Source organism: Eschrichtius robustus, chromosome 3, assembly GCF_028021215.1.
Source record: "Eschrichtius robustus isolate mEscRob2 chromosome 3, mEscRob2.pri, whole genome shotgun sequence".
Classification (NCBI taxonomy): Eukaryota; Metazoa; Chordata; class Mammalia; order Artiodactyla; family Eschrichtiidae; genus Eschrichtius; species Eschrichtius robustus.
The window spans coordinates 13,214,438-13,238,036 of NC_090826.1; the positions used below are offsets into that span (position 1 = coordinate 13,214,438).

Below are 23,599 nucleotides of genomic sequence, written 5' to 3' on the forward strand. Positions count from 1 at the left end.
GGAGCCCCAGGCCCCCGCACTAGGGCTGCAGGGCCTATTGGAGGGGGAAGGGGGTGAGCATGTGGGCTTTGAGCCCCTACCTTGCTTGGTCCCGAGGGTCTGCTCTTTAATCTGTTTTAACTGTGGCCTCCTGAACTTCCAGGTTCTCTGTAAAGCCTCCTAGTTCCCTGAATTTCTAGGAGCGTATGTACCCCCACTCCTATACCCCAGCCATCACCCCCCCCCGCCCCCAGGCTAGCCCCCGACCCCAGGACTCAGGCCAGGCCAAGGCCAGCAGGGGCCGGATGGCCTGGGTCCCTGTCCTGGGAGGCTCCAGGGCTTGAAGGGGTGCCAGAGTTGGGTGGCCGGTGTCCAAAGGACCTTAATGGTGTGAGGCGGCTGGGAACTGGTATCTCTTGGGTCCTCCTGCCATCAGGCCTCTGTGTGGGGATCTGGGATCGGGGCTGCTCTGGGACCAGCAGGCCAGACACAGGACAGTCTCGCCCTTCCCAGGGCAGAAGCTGGGGGTGCATGTGACATAACAGGAGAGGCTGAGGCCAGTGGCCCCTGCAGCCTATAACAACACAAGAGCTACCCTGGCTTCATCCTCCTTGGAGGCGGTGGAACATGGTGATTAATACACAGTCTCCGAGTCCCATGGATGGGGCTGCAGCTCTGCCTCTGCTCATTAGCAGGACACCTTGGACATGTTGCTTAAACTCCCTGAGACTAGACTTCCTTCTCTGCAAAGCAGAGGCAACAACATTGCTTGTCTCCTAGGTCTGATGCAAGAAGAAAAGATGATGCCTGCAAAGTGCTCAGCTGGCACGTTGTAAGTGCTCAGTCAACGCTGGCTCGCATTCTTACCCTCCCTTTCCTCCGTGCATGCGTCCCTGGTCCTCAGCACATCCCCTTATTGTGGCTTTTACAAAACTTCCTCGTGACAACGTGTTCACACGTCCACGTTCCCCATAAACCATGCTTTCCTATAAGGCAAATCGGGATCTGGTCTTTCTCATCTATTCATGGCCCGGCCCATGGTAGATGTCCAAGAAATGTTTGTTGAATAAATGAGTGATTGATTTTGGCAAGATGCTGAACCCTTCTGTACAATGGTTCCTCCAGTGGGAGTCTTGGCTGATGATGTCTCGTCAGTAACATAGCTGGTGAGAACAGCAGTTGGACAGGTCAGATGTAGATGGAGTGTCAGACGACTTGAGAATCCAAGTTTCTAGCTCTGAGGTTGATTCTCTTTTACTCCACATTGCCTCCACCTGGCTGTGTCTTTTGAGGCAAGTCACTCCCCTTCTCTGGACCTCTCTGCCTCTGTGTGTTCTGTGAGGCCCGCAGACCAAGTTTTCTGGAAGGGCCTGCCTAGATGTGGAGTTCAGCATTAGGGGATGCCCCCTAACACATTCCTGTCCCCAAGCCCCTTTCCAGGAATGATTCTCCAGCTCTGGGTAAGCCGGTAGAAGGTGCTGAATCCAGGCTTATTCTCACAGTGGGATGTCAGCGGTAGCCAGGTTGGCTGACATTCGAAGGTATTGAATCTCTGCTTTCTCAGCACAAGGAAGAGCCAATATCAAAGAGGATACCCCCAAATTCTCTGCCACTCCCTGTTTAATCAAAGGTTTGGATAAAATAAGGATGCTCATGGAGGAGAGTTGGAAGGATACAAAGCACATATTTCTATAGACAGTCTCTTCCCCAATCTACCTGTGAATCAAGCCAAGCCCAACCATAACGATGTTGTGAATCACTTAGTTTAATATTCCACACTTGCCCCATTTATTAAACTACACCCAGTGGTGGGGGCATTTCTCACAGTTCTCAGGGCCTGGAAGAGCCAGACTTCTATTCCTCAACTGGTTTAGTTTTAACTTCTGAGCACCATGAGTCACAGAATTGATTGCATTTCCCTTTTTTCCTGGGCCACCAGGAAACTCACAGCTAAGTCTGCCAACCAGATAGGACGTCTCTCCCTGTCTTTTTCTTTCTTTCCCACTCTTTGACTTCATTTTCTCACTTAAAAAAATCAGTCACATCCTGGATGTATTTTGTAAGCTGTCCCAAATCCTTTTTATTAGGATGTGGGCTATGAATCCATGAAAGAAGTGGAAGTGTTGAGTCTTCCTGTGGAGTGGATGCTGGAGGAAGAGAGGTGAAAGTGGGGAAGGGAGAGCAGGAAGGCTGCTGAGGGGCAGAGGTTCATGGAAAAGCCCAGGTCAGGGAGCAACCCCCAGGAGGGGAAGGAGTGCAGCCCAGAGGAAACTGATCAAGATAGGGGTCGGGTACTGAGTGAAGGAGGCTCATCAGGGGCCTGGTCTGGGAGCCTTGAATGCCATGCTACGTTTCTAAATTTTTTTGGCCGTACCGCGTGGCTTATGGGCTTTTAGTTCCCCGACCAGGTATCAAACCCGGGACCCTGGCAGTGAGACCGCTGAGTCCTAACCACTGGACTGCCAGGGAATTCCTAGGTTTCTATTTTTTGAGGATCCACTCTGCCCCAGGCACTTAATATATGCCATTAATAATTTCTACATTATTCCAGGCTTTATGAATTAGGAGACTGAGCCTCAGAGAAGGTAAATCATTTGCCCAGGGTCCTGAAATCTAAGAAATGGCAAAGCCCAGACTGGAACCCCAGACAGCAGCCCCCAGCTGTAGGCTTTGCCCACCCGCCTTTATCCTGGGACCATACGGAGCCGTGGAAGGCTTCTCAGGGAATGATGTCGTCAGATGTAGGTTTCAGACAGATCACTGCTGCCTGCAGCATGGAATGCAGTCAGTCTGGGTCCTGGGGGACCAGGAGGCAGCTCAGGTCTCTGCTGAGAGATGATGGTGGCTGGGACCAGGGTAGCAACGGGGATGAGGGTGGGGACAGAGAGGATGGGGTGGGGTCAAGAGAGATTTGGGAGGGAGGGCAGACGGGTCAGGTGGTGTGACTTTCCATGCTGGGGGTGGGGAAGGAGAAGATGTGCTGAGGAGGCTGCTGAGTCGGCCACCTGCGGAGGTGGGGCTGATGCTACCTGACCACAGCCCCCCAGGCCTGGACCTTCCCCAGTCCAGCCCGCCACGCAGTGTCATTAGCTCTGCTGACCTTGCCACGTGAGCCATAGATGTCCCAGAGCCGAGGAAGGAGTTGGTGATTCCTGAAGGTCCCTGGTGACCTGGGCTGGGGTTTCGGGGCTCTGAGGGGACAGTGTGGATCGAGTTGGGTGACTCATGGCCCCCACCACTTCCTGCCATTAGAGCTGCTAGCCCCATGCGCTCTGGCCCTGCAGGAATCAGTGGGAATCCTGCCCTCTCACAATGGCCGAGTGAGAGTAATAGGGAGAGAGTAAAGGGACAAATTAAACAGTTAATCCCACTAGGGGATTGTAAGTAAAGAAAAAAGTATGGGAGACATCTGTAAGTTAATGATCGCTCAAGAAAACAGGTTTGCTTAGCCACAGAAGCAAGCAGCCTTGCTTAACGGTGAAACAATTCAACAGAAGCATGAGACATGCCCCAAAACAATAAAACAATGGTGGCATGAGTCCCACATCCTGCCCAGTGAGCTCAATAAGTTAATGACCCTTAGGACATGCTCTCTGCACACATAAAAATCAATAATTTACAGTCGTGGCTTGACCACATAGGGACAAGAAAACTCCCCGGCCCAACTTGGAGGAGGAGCTGATGATGAAAGCATGACATCTGCTCAAGAATGAGGAAGAAGGTGGTCATTTCCTCCTCCCCACTTCTCCTTTGATTATAAAACTGTAGCCCACTAAGTTCTCAGGGCGTGGCACCCTCTTGCCCATTCGCTTGTCAGCCTCACAAGCGCCCTATTCTAATAAATCACTTCTTACCTATCACTTTGCCTTTCGCTGAATTCTTTCTGCTCTGAGACATAAAGAACCGGGGCTCCTCGGAGCACCCCCAAAATGCCACCTAGTGGTTTCAAGAGCCCTCGGGGCCCTTCCTCCATCCACCTGGGGGTCCAGGATCCTGCTCTGGGTATCAGGGGCACAGAAGGGTGTTAGGGGTGACCTGGGAGGTCCCAGAGGGGTGTGTCCACATAAGAAACTGAGAGGACTCAACAGGTGGTGAGAACTCTGATTTCTAGAACAGCACCTATATACAAAAAGTGCCCAATAGATGTTTTTTCAATGAAGAAATGAAGGAAGGAAGGAAAACCTTGGATCCAGCGACTGCTGTGTCATCTCAGGGATGTCATTGCTCTTCTCTGAACCTTGGCTCACCCAACTGGAAAATGGAAGAGCTGGTCTGATGGTCTCCAGGGACCCTTCCAGCTTGAAGTTGAGGATTCTGGAAAGCAGAGGGAACTGTCCCCGTGGTGCTCAGGGGTGTGGGGCATGGAGAAAGGCCACCGGGCAGGGTGTCTAGGAGCTAAGCTCTGCAGGTCCTCCCTCCCTCACTCCCTCCACTGTTGTCCTAGGAAAGCTCAGGCACAGACTCTGTGTGTGTGTGTTGGTGGGGGGGCTCCCCCAGAGTGGAAGAGCCCACAGCTGGTGTCAGCTATCATGGGAACAGCTCAGAGCCCACTCTGACTGGTCACAAGGCCCGAGACACGCAGGTTCCATGCCCCGATGGTGCCAAGGCTCACCTGGGCCCAGGTAGCTTATCCCCATGGGCATCATATGACTTCCCCAACCAGAGTTATACCCTCCTTACCCAGCAATTCATAAACAGTCAGTGCTGCTGGGGTCTCTAACTAAAGGCCCAAGGGTCAGGTCTGACTTACAAATGAGTTAGTTTTGCTTGAACCATAGTGTTCTGCTTTTTAAGAAACATTGAATTTCAATACATTGGTCAAAGCAGGCTCTATTCCCTTTGCCGCAGTTGCCACTTGTCCCTATTGTCTTGCACTTGGTAGCTTCACACATGTTATCTGCCTGACCCCGGAAGGCATTTGGAAACTCTGAGCTCGCTCGACAGCCCTGCTTTTTGGAAAGGGAGAATGGAATCCTAGATGACCTAGAGGTTGGAAGAGCCCTTGAGATCACGAAGGTCTCATTTTCAGATCTCTGTCCCATTATCATTTCTTCAGAGACCTTCCCTGATCGAAGCAGCGCCCCTATCCTCTCTGTCCCATACCCTGTTCTGTTTGTCCTCATCACCTCCTGACATCCCAGTCTCTAGCCTCCCAGTTTATTCCCTGTCCCTCTTGCTGCTCTGTATGCCCCATGAGGGCAGGGACTTGGTTTCACTGTTGTATCCCTAGTGCCACAATAATGCCCGGCACATGGTAGGTGCTCAAAAAAATTGTTGAAGAATGGGGAAAATGAGGCGTTAGGCATGGTAGCACCAGCCCCAGATCCCCTCCCTGCTACAGTTTCCCTGGGTGGTTCCAGGGATGTCCTGGAGTTGTGCTGGAGTCTCACAGTCACCCAGCAACCCCCAGGCCTCTGGCCCTGCACAGCGCTGTGTTTGGAGGCAAACCCAGCTGTGTTGTACCTGCCAGAAGGAAGAGAGGCCATGATGTCATCTGGCTCCCCCACCCCTCCTCCTCCCAAACCTGACCAATCATGCCTGGAATCCCAGGTTCAAATAGACCACAGCCTGGGTGTGCAGGAAGTGCCTTTTGTGGGTTGTGGGCAGGGCAAGGGTCTGGGCAGGTCGTGGTGTCTTAAGTGTTCTCAGAACCAGAAGAAACTAGAGGAAGGGAGCAAGTTGCAGAGGGTGGGCAGGGAGACCGAGAGCTGGAAACTCTTCTTATTTTTCTTCCAAGAGAGACTTTATTTTTTTCAAAGGTAAAAAGATTTGCTCATAAAAACTGAGCAAACACTACACAGAAGCATGAGGAGGAAGGTAAAAAGGACACGCTCTTCTTCCTCCCATGTAGAAGCCTCCCAGGTAGAAGCCTCCACAGTACAAGCCCCTCTAGGGTCAGATGGCCTGGGCTCAAGTCCTGGCTTGACCACTTTCCAGCTACGGATCTTGAGAGGGTCTTTAACTTGTTGGTGCCTCGGTTTCTTCTTGTGAAATGGGGATATTTGTGTTCCTCTCAGCCTCTCTGCCCACTCTCTGCTATTGCCTCCTTCTTTCCTCCAGCTCTGAGTACATTTCTTTTTAAGACACCATGACCTGCCCAGGCCCCTGCCCTGCCCACAACCCCTAAAAGACACATCCTGCACACCCAGGCTGTAGTCCGTTTGAACTTGGGATTCCAGGCTTAATCAGTACCTGCCAACTAGTACTGTCGTGAGGATTAGATAAGTGAATCCATGGAAGGGACTTAGAACAGTGTTTGGCACACAGTAAGGGCTATGGACGCGTTTGCTAGCATCTCACCATCATCTGTCATCTTCATCACCATCATCATCATCACCACTGGCATCACCGTAATCATCATCATCTTTGCAGACAGCTCTTTATGCACCAACCTGCCTTCCTCCCTCTTTCCGATCTGTCCACCCACCCATCCATCCATCCACCCATCCATCCATCCTTCTCTAATGGGAATATCCCCACATGCTCTTCAGGAACCTGTGTTATACACTCCACATTACGTTACAGATAAACAAAATGGCTCAGGTCCTGGTTAATGGGGAGGGGTGAGAGTGATGGAAACAAAATCATCGCGCGTCCTTGAAGTGCTGTTTTGCTGGGTTCCGTATCCATGTCTAGGCATCCATGTCTAGGCAAACCTAGACTCTGCCTCAGTGCTTTTGGGTGTAATGAACTTTGCAGATCAAGAACATTTGCAATCAGGTATGTTGGCGGTAAGAAAGATCATTCCAGGAAGATCTTCGAAATCCAAAGTAACCAAGTAAAAGTCAATGCCATTTTTGTGTTTCCCATCTCCCTAATCAGGCTGGGCATTTCTGGAGGTGGGGACTGTGTCCCCTCATACAGACTCTTCCTGTAAAATGAGGAGACTAGTAATAGTTGCCAGGCTTTCTTCTAGTGAATACTAGGTGCCAGGCACTGTGGTAACCCTCCTACACATAGCTCATGTAATCCCCACATCAACCCAATGGAGTAGGTACTACGGCTACAACTGCCATCTTCTTCTCCATGGAGAAACGGAGCCACGGAGAGGTCGAAGAACTTGCCAAGATCATAGGTTGTAAGTGGCAGAGCCGGAGCAGTCTGATTGCACCATGCTTTTATGTGCTAACTGATCCCTTAATGTATGACATAAGATCTGCAAGCCACTTAGCCAGCACAGAGCCCTCAGAAAATGCTGACATCATTACCGTGTGGATTCAGGCACTGAGAGTCTGAGGACAGAGGTGAAGCTAGAGAAAGGGGGACGGGGGCTGCTGGGGAGCTTGTCTTCTGTTGACAGCTGAGCCCTGCTCCACCAGGGGTCCCCCCTTCCCCATCCCCCAGAGAGGCCTTGGGTGCCTCCACCCTCAGCCTCTTGGATTGACAGGCCCAAGCGAGGAGGGATGGGCATGGAGCCAGGAGGTGGGGAACGGGCTCAGGCAGGCTAATCGGGTTATAGTGTGAACTTAAAAGGGAGGAGGAAAGCACAGAATCTTCAGAACTCACGCTCCTTCCTGGCGACGAGGTGCCTGGGAGAGGAGCTAGGAAGCCAGGGCGCACGGAGGCTTGGAGTCCGGGGGAAAGGATGGCCCCACAGAGAGCTGTGCAGCTGTCCCTGAAGAAGCCCACCTACGCTGTGTGTGTGGTGGGAATCGAAACGTACGTGGATGTTCACAGGTGAGAGCCGAAAGCACCCACCTGGCTGCAGAGGGCTGGGCCGGGCTGGAGGACCCGCGGCAATGGGGTGGGCACCTGGTGGACGAATGGGGCATATTGGAGGATGCTGCCGAGAGTTTGTGTTGACAGCAGAGCAGAGGGGCTAGGTTATCAGGTCCATCTTGGGGCTCTGGCTCCTGGCACCATGGTCAAGTCTTTGGCCTCAAGCCACTGGATGAGGGTTGCAGCTCTGAGCCCTGGGGCCAGACTTTAGGGTCTGGATTCTGCGTTCTGACATCCCAGTGGCACTTGTGTGGAGCATCAGAATGAATTGTTGCTCAAGACGGGGGACAGGACTGGCCTCCCCTGATTTTGCCCTCAATTTCTTGCCAGTGACCCATCTCTCTGAGGTGGAGAGGAGCAGTGTATGTAGTGCAGCTTGATCCTAGAAGGCCAGCCAGGGCAACTGGGATCAAGAAGGAGTGGTTAGGGAATGATTCAATGTGTTAATAAAAGAAAAGAAGTGGAATAAGCCTGGGGCTTACGTTTCAATGTGTTTGTTAATAAAGGAAAAGAACTTGGAACAAACCCGGGGCTTGTGTTTGCCAGGAGGATAATGGCGATTATGGCAATGATGGCACCTGAGGGACGGTGGAAGCATCAGCTTCCCCTGTTGGTCCCAATCCTCCCTGGCCTGGCTTTACCCAGATGGAGGTCCAGGGACCTGGCCCAGTGTGAGTTTCCCCACCTGGCCATTGAGGAAGTTGGTCTTGGGGGTCTCTGGGGGTCTTTCCAACTCGACACACTCTCTATGAGCTCCATCCCTACTGGATCGGATGGGACCAGAGCCCCTGCAGATGGGGAGGGGGCAGTCAAGGGGGGAGTCTCCCTCCCAGAGTAGGTGGGGGCTGAGGTCTGTTATAAGGTGGGATCTGCGCTGGGCCCAGCTTCACCTGGCCTCAGGGGAGCCTCTGCCCCAGAAGACCTCCCTGCCTCCCTCTCTGGGGCAGTGGCCTGGGGCTGGGGAGGGAGAGCCAGGAGCCCTGGGAGGCCAGACCTCGGCTCTAAGTCATGCTGGGGGCCCTGGCGTGGGGCTGGTTCTCTTGCATCTGGGTGGCCAATAGAGATCCCATTTTCTGCTGCCCTTTTATCATACGGTTGCCAGACTTGGCAAATGAAAATACAGGGCACCCAGTTAAATTTACATTTCAGATTTTAAAAAATGCTTTTCTTTTAGTATATGGCATGGAACGTACTTTTTTTTTTTTTTAAATGCTGTTTAGCTGAAATTCAAATTTAGCTAGGCATCCTGTACTTTATCTGGTAACTCTGCTTTAACATCAAGAGTAGGGAAGAGGTCTCTAGTGAACCCCTATCTTCCCGATTCCAGACCCCTGTTCTCATCCCAGGGGATGGCTATTTCTGGAAGGTAATTTCAGAACCTCAGGCCCGACATGATAGGTTGTGCTGCTGACTGAGGACAGAAGCATTTGACTGGGATCCAGGAGACTTAGGTTCTGGTTCTGGCTCTGCCGCTGACTTGCTGTCTGGCGTGGGCCAAGCCACTGGCCCTCTCTGGGCCCTGGCAGGATGAACTGAGCCCCCTATTCAGTTCAGCGTGGCGGTAAAGCACCCACACTCTGGACTTGGACAGACTCAGCTTCTCATCCTAGCTCCACTGGTGGCTGTGGGACCCTGGGCAAGCTGCTGCATTTCTCTAAGCCTGTTACCTCATCTGACAAATGGGGAAGCAATAGCACTGATGTTCATGGGTTAGGGGGAGGGTGAAGGTGAGCATGCATGTGTAGGGCCCCTTGCTCTGTGAGAGCGGGAAGTGCTTACAGCTCTGACAGCTCTGTGGGTTCCCTTTCCTCCACTATTTGTTCTTCCCATCATGTCTCAGAGGGTGGGAGGAGCAGAGGATAGATCGGCGGGTGTGTGGTGGGAACACGGGGCGATGCCATCTGTAAGCTCCTTTGGGATCGCCAAGCGCTTTAGCATCCTCAAGTGTGGGCCGTGGCCCAGCCGAGGGGAAGCCGCCCGGTTGTCTGTGCTCTGGTTGACTCTGGGAGAGGGGCTGCCCTGGGGTCCTGAGTGAGCACCGTGAGGGACCTGTACCCAAGAGCCCTTCAAGAAACTTCACCCTGGAGGTTGGTAGTGACTAGCGTCATAGCCACAGAGAATCTCTAAACTAGAAAACGGAAGTTTATTCTGCAGCAAGTTGGTTTAAAAGTAGACCTAAAGAAGAACTTCCAGCCACTGAGGTCTCTGATAGGTGGAGAAAGGCGATGTAGAATTGTCAGGACAGGTGGAGGAAGGGGGCCGTGGGTTGACAACCTGGGAAGGTTTAAGAGGAGCCTGGAGCTCACTCCAGGGCCTTGTCTGGCTAGGAGGAAGGGGTTGTACTTGATGATGAACTTGGGGCTTTCCCACCCCCAGTGCCAGGTGCCTGGCTCCAGCTGAGGCCGAGCAAGGGGCCTCTGTTTGGCCTTGCTGGTAGAAGGCGGAAGCCCCCCAGAAGAGGAGGTATGCTGGTCACCTGAGCTGCCCAGAGTCCCAGCCTTCCAGAGCCAGTGGAGATGGGCCTGTGGCAGTGACGTCATGGGATGTGATTAATTCCCCCATGTGCTCTCTAGACTGGTTATTTGGGGATAATTGTGTGCCCCAGGGTGTCCCAGCCCAAGGAACCTTAGAAATCCCCTGACTCAGCATGCGCTGCAGATCCTACACCCTCACCCCAGCGGGCTAGCTCTCCACCGCGACCCCCTGGGTTTGGCCAGACGGCCCTGGCTGTCTCTGCCCTTTTCTTGGAGGTGGTCCCCAGAGGACTTATGCCAAAAAAGAGGGGGTGTGGCATGGAGAATCCATTAGTGGTCCAGCCTGGCGCTCCCTGGCTGCCCAGAGGCCAGATCAGAGCCCCAGGCTGGAGATCACATGAACATTTATCCTTAGGGATGGAGGAGAAGGCTGGCTGCGTGGGGCCGGGGACGATCTCCTGGATTTTTTTCTAAGCCTCCCCCAGCCCTACACAAGCCTCAAAGCCAAATAGACTCTTAGATCCAAGATGACTGGAATTCCAGGAGCACAGGGAAGGGGGTCTCCGTAGGGCCTCTCAGATGAGCCAGAGAAAAGACCCAGACGGCTTCTGTTTTCTGGGGTTCCCTGTATTTCAAAAACCCAAAATGCCAAAACAGAGTTGTAAAACTTGTGGTCTATATATTCTTTTTTTAAAAAATAGATTTATTTTATTTATTTATTTTTGACTGCGTTGGGTCTTCGTTGCTGCGCACGGGCTTTCTCTAGCTGAGGTGAGCAGGGGCTACTCTTCATTGCAGTGCGCGGGCTTCTCACTGCAGTGGCTTCTCTTGTTGCGGAGCAGGGGCTCTAGGCTCGTGGGCTTCACTAGTTGCGGCACACGGGCTCAACAGTTGTGGCTCACAGGCTCTAGAGCACAGGCTCAGTAGTTGTGGTGCACGGGCTTAGTTGCTCCACGGCACGTGGGATCTTCCCGGACCAGGGCTCGAACCTGTGTCCCCTGCATTGGCAGGCGGATTCTCAACCACCGCACCACCAGGGAAGTCCTGATCTATATATTCCTGATGTTTACATTGAGTAAATTAATGCTTTTAACTTGCGAAGAAGTACAATGAAACATAATCGTGCTCCTCGCAGGATAATTACAGGATTGATGCCAACACTAATTCGTGATGACTGACAGGCTCCGAGAGCCGGGCTGGGACCTGGATTTAAAGCCGGGTGAGAATCTCCTCTCCTACTTGCTCCATCCTGTTGCTACATCGCATTCCTTTATTGGAAGTGATGTTAACGTTTAGATTCGAGGGTTCTTGGAGATTATGAGGCCGGGGTCCCCTGTAAGGTCCACGGAGCCAGGGGAGGCCAGGGAGTTACAGGATCTGGATGTGAAATGGGGCAGTGTGAGTTATTGAAACGTAAAGTACTAGCATCAGAGAGGGTACCAGAGGTCAGTCGCCCCCTAAGTCTACAGATGTCCCTGCCTCCCTGGTCCTCGTTGCTAACTCCCATTTTGAGACCTGGGAATCCATTCAGTCACTCTTCCCTCCCCTCTTCTGGCCCTATAGCCCCTTCCCTGTCCCCCCTTCCCCTTCCCATCATTTTGGTCTTGGAATCTCTCCTCATCCTTGACTGTCTCCTCTTCCCCCTCCTGCTCCCATCACTTCCAACTCCACTTCTCTCTCCTCCTCCCAATCCCCACCTTCCTCTCTTGGTGGCGGGCCCGGGGCCAGGCAGTGGACCCCGAGAGAAGACTCAAGATGCAGGGAATGGAGGGGTGATCGCTCACCCATGATGTAGATGCCTCCTTGACCCCCAAAATGCTTTCCCTGTGATGTGTTGTCCCCTCCTTTGCTATGTCCAGAGAAGCTTCCATTCCCTTTGCTGTGGCTTCTAAGCAGCTGTTCAGCTCTGCCAAGTGGTCCTGATGCTCAAAGACGTGTGGGAGGTGGGGGTGAGGCTGGAAGGAACTGGTAAATCCACACCCAGCCAAGGACATCAGCCACCTGGGGAGCCCAGGAGAGGGACCTCAGCTGTGGGCTGGGAGCAGCGGGGCGATTCCGAATGCTGCCACCCAGGGGCGGGTGCCGAGGGAGCTGGGACCTGCCGGAACTTTTCAGGAGCCTGGCCTTGCAGCAGGTACAGACCTGAGTTGGGTCTCCAAATGCACCCTGGGCCCCAGAACAGAGAACCCAGTCACCCTGCATTTAAGACCAAGGCCACCTGAAGCCCTGCCAAGCGTTTCTCCAGCACACCTTCCCTACCACATTTATGACCTCGCCTACCCCCACCTGGGTCTCCATTGCCGTGCTGGGAGGGTGGGCAAAGGGAAGGCCAGAAGTTCCTCAGGAGGATCCTGCAGAGGGTGTGGTCTGAGCCAGGCTGCCAAATGTAGTGAAAGGGTGGGCTGGGGCTTCCGGACCTGGACGAGAAGGAAGGCTGGGCTCTGTGCAGCATGGGCCCCAGAGAAGGAAGCTCCATTGGGACGGGGCCTCCGAGAGTCAGTTCAATGGCTGCAGAGAACAAGGTGGCTGGCAACCAGTCATAACCACCAGCTAGGGTCAGGCTGGTCCTTGCAGGCTGTGTGACTTTGGGCCAGTTACTTAGCCTCTCTGAGCCTGTTTCCTCCCATGCTAGATGAGGATAATATCACCCATTGATTGTACCTGTGAATTTGGCCCCCGGTTTACAGATGAGAATTGCATAATCCACGGAGCACAGCCATACAATTTCCCATCTTGCAGATGGGGAAACAGGCTGAGAGGGGAGAAGTGACTCATGATTCTGGCTTTCCATTCAGGGCTCTTCTCTTAAGGGTGTTCTGGCCCCCAGCTCCTGTTTGCCTCTGCTGGGAAGGCCCGGGGTGGAAAGCTGCCACCCCCCATCTCTAGCCCCCTTCCTTGGGCAGGCAGGGGTCCACTGAAAGAAGGCCTGGCCAGCCTGGGCCCTCCTTGCAGGCTCTCTGGGTGTGGCCTTAGCTGAGCAATGACAAGGCATAACGCACCCGTGATTCTTATCTCTGGGAAGGAAGGAAAGAGGGAGAGGACATAGCTACACCCAGTGTGATTCTACACTTAGGGGAAAATCCCTGCCTGTGATGTGATGTCAGCCATCGCCTCCCCGACCTCTGTCGGCCACAGCCAGCAACCAGGGAGGACCAAGGAGGAAGCCACACAGGGGCCTGAACCTTCTGTGACCTTTGCCCCGCTGTGGTCACTTAACAAATGTTACTGGTCACCTGCTCCTTGTTCAGCTCTGTGCTGGGCTGAGGCACTCGGAGATGATACGATCCACCCCCGCCCCCGAGGGGCTCCCATCTTAGTCTGGGAGCTAAAAAACCTTCAGAATGTGGACGCTAACAATTGCATAGCTAACCGGGTTTGGGGGCAGGTCTGAGAGTGAAGGGAGATGGACGAATCCTATTCCCCAGGGTCTGCCTGCTCCCCATGCCCCTTGTGACAGTAATGACAATGGTGACAGCACCTTCTTCAGCTCACAGTGCTTGCTGTACTATCTCAATTAAATCTCACAACAAGCCTATGAGGTAGTGACTACTACGATCCCTATTTTGCAGACAAGGAAACTGAGACACAGAGATGTCAAGAGAGTTGCCCAAAGTCACACAGCCAACAAATGGCAGAGCTGGGATTTGAACCCAGGTTTGCCTGATCCCAAATTCTATGAGCTCAACCCCAAGAGAGCCCATTATCGCGGAATTTTCTACGTTGCTGGGTCGGTGCGAGGGGTGGGTGGAGGCAGGGCAGAGGATGAGCTTTGGAGTCAGACCCTGAGTGGGGTCACATCTCAGCTCTCCGCTGTCGCCCCGCATGTGGCCTCCCTCTGAATTTCACATCATCTGTAAAGTGGGGAGAAGAATAATAACTGTTCTGCTCAGCAAGCAGGGACCGTGGGGATGGAATCAGAACGGAGTAAAAGCACTTTGGGGACCGTGATGTCCCTGCCCTGGGTGGATCCCATGAGGGCAGGGCCAGGGGTGACTCATCTCTTCTGTCCTGGTGCCCAGGGTGGCACAGTAGGTGCTCAGGAAATGCATGTTGAGGCAGAGCGGCCGACAGCACTAGCAGGACTCCTTGTGCTCCCCGGAGCTGCCGTTCTTTAGGGCTGGAGCCTGTGGGGGTCTGGCCAGCTCCGTGGGACTGTTGGCCACAGCAGTTCTCGGCTCCTGGCAGAAGCGACTACAGAGCTGGTCATACCTGAGAGGACTTGCCAGGTCCTGCTGGCTGGTCCCAGGGCATTTCTTGTGGCTTCAGTCCAGGGAACGTCAAGTCCAGGACACCTGGAGAGTGGCACCTCTGGGGCTCTGGGCAGACAGGTGGCTGATCAAGTGTGAAGGGGGAGTCACAGGCTTGGCTGGCCTGGTCTGCTCAAGGGCTGCCCGTCAGCTTGCTCCTCAGCCTTTCCATCCAGTTCTGCATTATTCTCCCTTCTGCCCTCGCCTCTCCCCAAGCACAATGCCCTGGACAAGCCTCCAGGGCAACCTGGTCCTCTGCCGCCACCCCCATACCTACTCCCCTAGCTGGAGGCGGGGTCAGCACCATTCTGCCCTCCCTGCCCAGACCCTAGGCTGGACAGAGGGGTCCCCTGACCCCTGAGATCGTCCCTAGGGGCTGGTGGTATCCAAGTAGCAGGTAAGATGGACGGCATAGGAGGGACTCCATGACTGCTGTGTTTCTCTTCTCCCTAGAGACCAGGTGATCAACTTCCGAGTAGTTGAGGTAAGGTGTGGCCTGTGGAGCCCCAGTGGGAGGAAGCTTCTGGATGCAGGTTGCAGCCAAGTAAAAGGAAAAGCTTTCTAATTTCCTGAGCTGTCAAAGCACAGAGGGCTGTAAGGTAGTGAGCTGCCTGTCACAGGACCTGTTCAAGCACAGAGTTCTGCGATGGGCAAGGAGTTGGCCAGGATGACCTCTGAGACCCCTCTCTGACCCAAGGCCTATGAAGATACTCCACAGTCTCATTGTCTTAGGGCAGAAAGGGGCCAGAAGGTCATGGGTGCCATCTTCCTGGTCTGCACTGACTTCACCCCTGCAAAGTTCAGGTGCGTGGAGGGGGAAGAGGGCTTTCCTGCCTCAGTGCCCCACATCCTGCCAGCTCCCAAGGGATCACATTGAGGAGCTTGTGTTGCAAAGTTTCAACATTTTCCTTTTTCCTTCCTACATCTTCCCTGACTACTTCCTTCCTCCTGTCCCCGCCGGGGACACGCTCAGGGCACACACACTCATTTTCAAGTCAGCGGGACAGCATAACATAGAAGACAAACCTGCTGCTCCTTCCATCCTTTACCAGCTGTGTGACTCCAAGAAGGTTACTTAACCTCTCTGAGATTTCTTCATCTGCTAAATGAGGACAGCAACGTGTTCCTGCGAGGGTTGTTGTGAAGTGTAGATGAGGCATCAAAAGCTGAGGGCTTCCCTGGTGGCGCAGTGGTTGAGAATCTGCCTGCCAATGCAGGGGACACGGGTTCGAGCCCTGGTCTGGGAAGATCCCACATGCCACGGAGCAACTGGGCCCGTGAGCCACAATTACTGAGCCTGCGCGTCTGGAGCCTGTGCTCCGCAACAAGAGAGGCCACGATGGTGAGAGGCCCGCGCACCGCGATGAAGAGTGGTCCCCACTTGCCGCAACTAAAGAAAGCCCTCGCACAGAAACGAAGACTCAACACAGTCATAAATAAATAAAAAAAAAAAAAAAAAAAAAAGCTGAGCATGTGCCTTGCACATAGTAGGTGCTTGAAAATGCCACCCCAATACTACCCTACCCAATATGACCTGTGAAACATGCTGTCCTTATGCCTTACCAGGTGGGTGGGCACATGTCTTGCCAAGGCAAGTGGGCAAGGCTGGGAATTTCCTGTTGATTGGAAATTCCCCGTCCCGTCCTCTGTGCTTCCTTTTGTGAGATTCTCTAAGAATTGACTCCACTCTCCTTGCAGCCTCTTTATTAACCTGGTGAAACAGGCCCTGCTCTGGGCCCGGGGCTGGGGATGCGACAGGGTGAGTCGGGACGCTGGGTGACACAGGCTGTGAAGGGGCCGCAAGGAAGGTCTGGACCAGTGCTTTGGGGACACAGAGGAAAGGACATGGGGTCCTGGCCTGACTGGGTTTGGGCTATTGGGGGTTCTGGGAAGAGTGGTAGTAACAGCGATGATGGCACCTAACACTTATTGAGCACCTACTGTGTACCAAGCACTTTTTTTTTTTTAATTAATTTATTTATTTTTGGCTGTGTTGGGTCTTCGTTTCTGTGAGAGGGCTTTCTCTAGTTGCGGCAAGAGGGGGCCACTCTTCATCGCGGTGCGCGGGCCTCTCACTATCGCGGCCTCTCTTGTTGCGGAGCACAGACTCCAGACGCGCAGGCTCAGTAATTGTGGCTCACGGGCCCAGCTGCTCTGCAGCATGTGGGATCTTCCCAGACCAGGGCTCGAACCCGTGTCCCCTGCACTGGCAGGCAGATTCTCAACCACTGCGACACCAGGGAAGCCCGCCAAGCACTTTAAATGCACCATCTCATGGAAACCACCCAACAGCCCTAGGAAGTAGCTCTTTGGATTATATCCATTTTCCAGAGGAGGAAAATCAAGGCTCAGAGCAGCTGAGTGACCAGGTCTCAGGCCATACTCCACACACAGCCCTTACTCCACTCCACGGAAGGGGTGGCATTTGAAGTGGGTCTCCAAGAATGCAGAAGACTGCCCCCTCCCCATCCCCATCCTCGTCCCACCTCCGCAGAGAGGGGGCAGAAAGAAGGCAGGGTGCTGGCACCAGCTCACAGGCTCATCAGCATAACACTGGAAATGACGATAAAGATAATAACAATGATGACACCTACTGCCTGGGCGACAGGGAGCCTCTAGTATGGCAATGACTTCGTCCCCTTCATTTAATAAAGGGGTGTTTGGGACTTCCCTGGTGGCGCAGTGGTTAAGAATCCGCCTGCCAATGCAGGGGACACGGGTTCGAGCCCTGGTCCAGGAAGATCCCACATGCCGTGGAGCAACTAAGCCCGTGCGCCACAACTACTGAGCCTGTGCTCTCCAGCCCATGAGCCACAACTACTGAGCCCGTGAGCCACAACTACTGAGTCCGCGCGCCTAGAGCCCGTGCTCCGCAACAAGAGAAGCCACCACAGTGAGAAGCCCGTGCACCGCACAAAGAGTAGCCCCCGCTCGCCACAACTAGAGAAAGCCCGCTCGCAGTAATGAAGACCCAATGCAGCCAAAAATAAAATAAATAAAATAAAATAAATTTATTAAAAAAAAAAGTAAAGGAGTGTTTTAAAATCCATTCCCTCACTTGACTCTGAGTTTGGGGATGAACCAGGGCTGCATACCGGGGTTTGGTTGGGTCTGGGGGCTGCATCATGAGACGCGATCAAAGGGAAGCAGCTGCCGGGGTCAGGAGGGAGTGGGGTGGGTGTGTGAGGGTTGTGGTGGGGTTTGGGGGTGGTTACGGTGCGTGGATTGGGAGGAACCCACAGAGCAGCTTGGGGAAACCAGTGAGACAAATCCCACTTTGGGGCAGCCCGGGGCTCACCCCAACTCCCACACTTGCCTGTTACAGCCCCCAAGAGCAGCCCTTAATCCACAGCCCCACCCACAGATCAGGGAGTCTGAGAGGTGAGGAAAGGCAGTGTGGACCCTGTCCCCAGGGCCGGGGGCAGGGGAGGGGGTAGGATGCTGAGGGAATGAGAACCAAGACGGCCAGGTGCCTGCCTGGCACAACCTGCCAAGCTCTGACGCCAGCGGAAAGCAGCAGCCCCTCCCTTGCAGCCTGCAAAGCTACTGCTGGGATATCCTCAGCTCCCCTCGCCTTTTCCACCCTGAGAGACAGCACAAGGGAAGTGACCTGGATGGGCTGACGGGGCCTGGAAGGCAGGGGGCCTAGGACCCGAACAGACCCCTCCCAGAGGGCAGGTGAGACCTGCCCTGGGCCTCAGCCTTGCCCATCAGGTGCCTCCTGCAGGAAGCCTCCTTTCCCCAAGGTCTCCTTGTAGGGACTCACCTGGCACCTGCTGGGGAGAAAGAAGCTGAGACCAGGATCCCAGCACCCCAGAGAGGGGTGAAATAGGTGTGAGCTGCAGAGCAAGGCTGGAGGTCGATCTAGACTGCAGGAGACCAGGCTGGGCTCCAAAGGTCCTAGTAGCCCTTCTCCTCCTCCTCCTCCTCCTCCTCCTTCATCTTCTATTATTATTATTATTATTATTATTTTCTACCAACACTCCAAATAAGAGGTTGTATGGCCAGGGCTGTGACTTGGAAATGTCATCTTTTGCCCAAAGCTGGGGATTGGCTCCATGGAATCCTGCTCCCCTTGAAAGGGCTGTGTCAGCGATGACAGTCTCTGAGTGGGGTGGGGGTAGGGGTCTCCCAGGAGCTGGAAACCCTTCTGCCATCAGCTGGGTGCCCTGGGCTCATGCTTACTTGCTCTTGGGGTGTGTGGGCAAGGGCTCTGGGGCCAAGCAGATTGGATCCAAATTCCAGCTCAACCAACCTGCCAGCTGAGCAGTCTGGGGAAAGCCATTTTGTTACCGAACCAAACTTGGGTCCGCTTGCCTGTGCACAGAAAAACCAGTCTACTGACACCAGGTTATGGTGAAGGAAAGGGCAGCGTTTATTGCAGGCACCAAGCAAGGAGTCCAGGCAGCTAGTCCTTGAAAGACCGAAACTCCCTAATGGCTTTGAGGGAAAGGTTTTTAAAGACAGGGTGAGGGAGAGGGTTGTGGGGTATGTTTTTTCTTTCCAATATTTTTTAAATTGAAGTATAGTCGATTTACAATGTTGTGTTAATTTCTGCTGTACAGCAAAGTGATTCAGTTATACATACATATATATACATTCTTTTTATATTCTTTTCCACTATGGTTTATCATAGGATATTGAATATAGTTCCCTGTGCTATACAGTAGGACCTTGCTGTTTATCCATTCTCTATATAACAGTTACATTTGCTAACCTCCAACCTCCCACTCCATCCCTCTTCCACCCCCCTCTCCCTTGGCAACCACCAGTCTGCTCTCTATGTCTGTGAGTCTGTTTCTGTTTCATAGATAGGTTCATTTGTGTCATATTTTAGATTCTATATATAAGTGATATCACATGGTATTTGTCTTTTTCTGACTTACTTCACTTAGTATGATAATCTCTAGTTGCATCCATGTTGCTGCAAATGGCATTATTTCATTCTTTTTTATGGCTGAGTAGTATTCCATTGTATATATGTACCACATCTTTATCCATTCATCTCTCAATGGACATTTAGGTTGCTTCCATGTCTTGGCTATTGTGAATAGTGCTGCTATGAACATAGGGGTGCATGTATCTTTTTGAATTATAGTTTTGTCTAGATATATGCCCAAGAGTGGGATTGATGTATCATATGATAATTTTATTTTTAGTTTTCTGAGGAAACTTCCTACTGTTTTCCACAGTGGCTGCACCAACTTACGTTCCCACCAACAGTGTTAGGAGGGTTCTCTTTTCTCCACACCCTCTCCAGCATTTGTTATTTGCAGACTTTTTAATGATGGCCATTCTGATTGGTGTGAGGTGGTACCTCATTGTAGTTTTGATTTGCCTTTCTCTAATAATTAGCAATGTTGAGCATCTTTTCATGTGCCTATTGGCCATCTGTATTTCTTATCTGGAGAAACTATTTAGGTCTATTTAGGTCTTCTGCCCATTTTTCGATTGGGTTGTTTGTTTTTTTGTTGTTGAGTTGTATGAACTGTTTGTATATTTTGGAAATTAAGCCCTTGTTGGTCACATCGTTTGCAAATATTAGGTTGTATTTTCGTTTTGTTTATGGTTTCCTTTGCGGTGCAAAAACTTGTAAGTTTGATTAGGTTCCATTTGTTTATTTTTGTTTTTATTTCTATTGCCTTGGGAGACTGACCTAAGAAAACATTGGTACGATTTATGTCAGAGAATGTTTAGCCTATGATCTCTTCCAGGAGCTTTATGGTGTCATGTCTTATGTCTAAGTCTTTAAGCCATTTTGAGTTTATTTTTGTGTATGAGAGGGAGTGTTCTAACTTCATTGAAAGGTTTTTAAAGACAGGGTGAGGGAGAGGGTTTCGGGGTGTGTGATCAGCTCGTGGACATTCTTCTGATTGGTTGGTGGTGAGGTAATTGGGAGTCAACATCATCAACCTTCTGGTTCCAACCGGTCTGGCGTCTATGTGCTTGTGGGCAGCATACAGTTAACTTCTTCCACCTGGTGGGGGCTTCAGTATCTGCAAAACAGCTCAAAGGATGTGGCTCACAATATTATCTATAGCCCTTGAGGAGGAACTAAAGATCCTTGACTTTGTTTAATGGCTGAACTATTATTATTTTGTCTTGCTTGGCTGTTTTCCATTGTTTCTGCATTTTCTCATTTTTCTGATTAAATTTATTCTTTGGAACTTGGGGAAGGCCTAGGAGGCTAAAATTACAAACAAGAGGCAGGCAGAAGACATGGTGGAGGGGGGGGGGGTCTGTCCTGGGAAGGTCCATAGGTTCTTGCTCGGGTACAGTTCCACGTTCCTGGATTGCCTTGCCCTCATCCATAAAACAGGGGTTTCTTGTGCCCCTTGCCCACACCAGGCACCACGCTGGGTGCTGAGATGACAGTAGTTTTAGTGAAAGTAAAATGGGAAAGTTCCCTACATTCTAGAGGGAGAAACAGGAGAGATGGACAAGAGAAAAACATGTCAAATAAACATGACATGTCAGGTGACAAGTGCCATGGGTTGAAATGAAGCTGGGTCATGGGGTTAGGGAATGTGGGGTTCATGGTGTCACCCATGTCACACAGCCTTAAATAGGGCAGTCAGGGAAGACCTCTGAGAAGGAAATAAGGCACGGAGCCCCCAGCGGATGCTTGGTAGCTGAACATTGTGAACGAAGAGAACCCAAGTGCAAAGGGTCGAAGGCAGGAGGGAGCTTGGCAACTGGAGGGAGAGCAAGAGCTGGGTTTGCAGGAGTGAGAAGGGCGCAGCCAACTCGGCGCAGACTGCAGAGCCCCCGGGGAAAGGCTGTGAACAGAAGGGATGCTGAATGACTTTTGTGTTAAGAGGATCCCTCTGCTGCTGTGTTGAGGCCAGATCGTGGGCAGCAGGAGAAGAAGCAGGGGGACCAGCCTATTGTGAAAATCCACATGGAAAAAACTGGTGCCTGGACCAGGGCGTTAGGCGTGGAAGAGATGTGAATGTCAGCAGGTGATGTTGTGAAGGGAGAGCTGATAGGGTTCACTGGTGACTGGATGTGAGCTCGAGGGAAGGAGAGAAGGCCAGGATGAATCCGATGATGTGGCCTGACCCGGGCAGGTTTGGACGGGGCAGAAGTGGGGAACTAAGAGTTTCGTTTTGGACACGTTAAATGTAAAAAGCCTGTTAGACACCCTAAAGAGATGTTCAAAAGACAGCTTTGAGTCTGGAGATGGAAAATGGGGGTTCTAAGTCTGGGAGACTTGGGTTCCTATGGCAACTGACTAAACAAAGGCAAAGGGCATGTAAGGTGGGAAGATGCCTGAAAGTGCCTCTTGAGGACGGTGAGGCCAGGAATGGGGTGAGGGCCTGTGGGTCTTGCCAGCAGCCTGCAGGGCTCAGGGGCCCCTCTCCACCCCAGACTCATCTTTAAAACGAGAATAATAATGGCCTTATGGGGCCATGATGTGCCTCAGAGAGCCAGGTCCCGCGTGGGACTTGGAACTGTTGTAACTACGACCATCACCACCATTGTCAATGGGGGCAGTTTTTTGTGGGGACTGAGTGACCACGGTGGGGATCTGGGAGGGGTGTCTGGTTTCTCCAGGGGCTTTAATACTTGGGTGGTTTCTCAGGGATACAGGAAACAATGGAGGCAGGAGGATGTATCAAAGGACCCTTGTGGCCCTGGCATCTTTGCAGTCGGGTGGATGTTTGCAAGTTGACTTGACCTTGGGTGGTGGCCTTGAGGCTGACGGCTCTGTCCTGGGGGACGGCAGTGGGGAGCCCTGACATGTAGTTCCCTCGTCCAACTTCCCCTCCACTGTGTGTGTTCCACATGGCCAAGGGCCTCATGGAACTCTGGGGCCCATCACAGGGCTGGGACAGGGAGGCACACAGCTCAGGTTTATTCAGGGGATGAAGAAGGACAAGCGCCCCCAGAGGCCCTGCTGGCTTAGCTCCTGGTGCCCTGTAGCCCGAGTTTGCAGAGCAACCCCTCTGAGTCTACGGCCCAGGAAGGCTGGCCCCTACCTGCTGTGGCTGGAAGCAGCTGGTGGCTTGAGAAGTAGCGTGGAGGCCCAGAAGATGGGTGCCCCCGGCTGGGGCCTGGCAGACTGAGGGCTTCCTGAGCCCCGTTTCTGGAGCCCAGAGCTCTGGAGTATTGGGTGGATGTGGTATATCAGGTAGACGGGGAGAACTTTGCAGGGTATGGCCTCAGTCAAGTTCTGTACCACTGGGTGCAGATGGGCCTGAATCCCCCTGCAGACTAGGGGCAACTGAATCCATTCATTCATTTAACAAGTGTTTATGAGACTGACCACACGCCAGACACTGTTATAGGTGCTGGGAGATAGCAATGAGCAAAACAGACAAAACTCCCTGCCCTGGTGGACCTGACCTTCTAGCAGGAGAGACGGACAATACCTAACAGTATGATTAAGAACCAGAGCAGACAGTGCTTTGTGACCACCTAGAGGGGTGGGATAGGGAGGGTGGGAGGGAGACGCAAGAGGGAGGGGAAATGGGGATATATGTATACATATAGCTGATTCACTTTGTTACACAGCAGAAACTAACACAACATTGTAAAGCAATTATACTCCAGTAAAGATGTTAAAAACAAACAAGCAAACAAACAAAAAAGAATCAGAGTAGAGTGGCAAGGATAAGGAGAGTGTGGGAGAAGGTGGGACAAGGTGTAGCATTAAATAGAGTGATGGGCGGGGGGTGCTCACTGAGAAGGTGACATTTAAGCAGAGCCCTGAAGAAGGTAAAGGAGTGAGCCTTGTGGATATCTGGGGGAAGAGCATTTTATGCAGAGGAAACGGCCAGTGCAAAGGCCCTGAGGCAGGACAGACTGGCAGCTTCATGGAACATCAGGAAAGTCAGTGTGGCTTGAGCAGAGTGAGTGAGGACTGAGCCTAGTGGGGTAGAGGAGGTTCCCGGGAGGTGGCAGAGGGCATATCAGGAGGGGCTTTGTATGCCATTGTGAGGACTTTGCTGTGTGTGATGCGAACCGTTGCTTTCGAGCATAAGAACAACGTGATCCGCTCTGAGTGGGGGACAGACTGGAGCGGGCACAGGTGGGCTTAGGAAGCTGCCCAGCACTCTAGGTGGGTGCAGGGGTGGCAGTGGAGGAGGTGAGAGGTGGTCTCGAATGGATTTCTTGTTGGGTTAGAGAATTTGGAAGCATAAAAGCAGGAAGCTTTGGGGGAGGGGGGGTATTGAG

At 52.6% G+C, this 23,599-nt stretch overlaps 1 protein-coding gene across 1 annotated transcript in view; it reads left to right on the plus strand.

The window, feature by feature from the left end:
* The first annotated feature begins 7,564 nt into the window (after nt 1–7,564).
* The window catches only part of LOC137760854 (protein-arginine deiminase type-1-like), a 35,801-nt gene continuing 19,766 nt past the window's right edge, over nt 7,565–23,599 (plus strand). The window contains exon 1 of the mRNA XM_068537738.1: nt 7,565–7,656. Within this exon, the coding sequence (XP_068393839.1) occupies nt 7,565–7,656 (92 nt within the window). The remainder of the gene's footprint in view (nt 7,657–23,599) is intronic.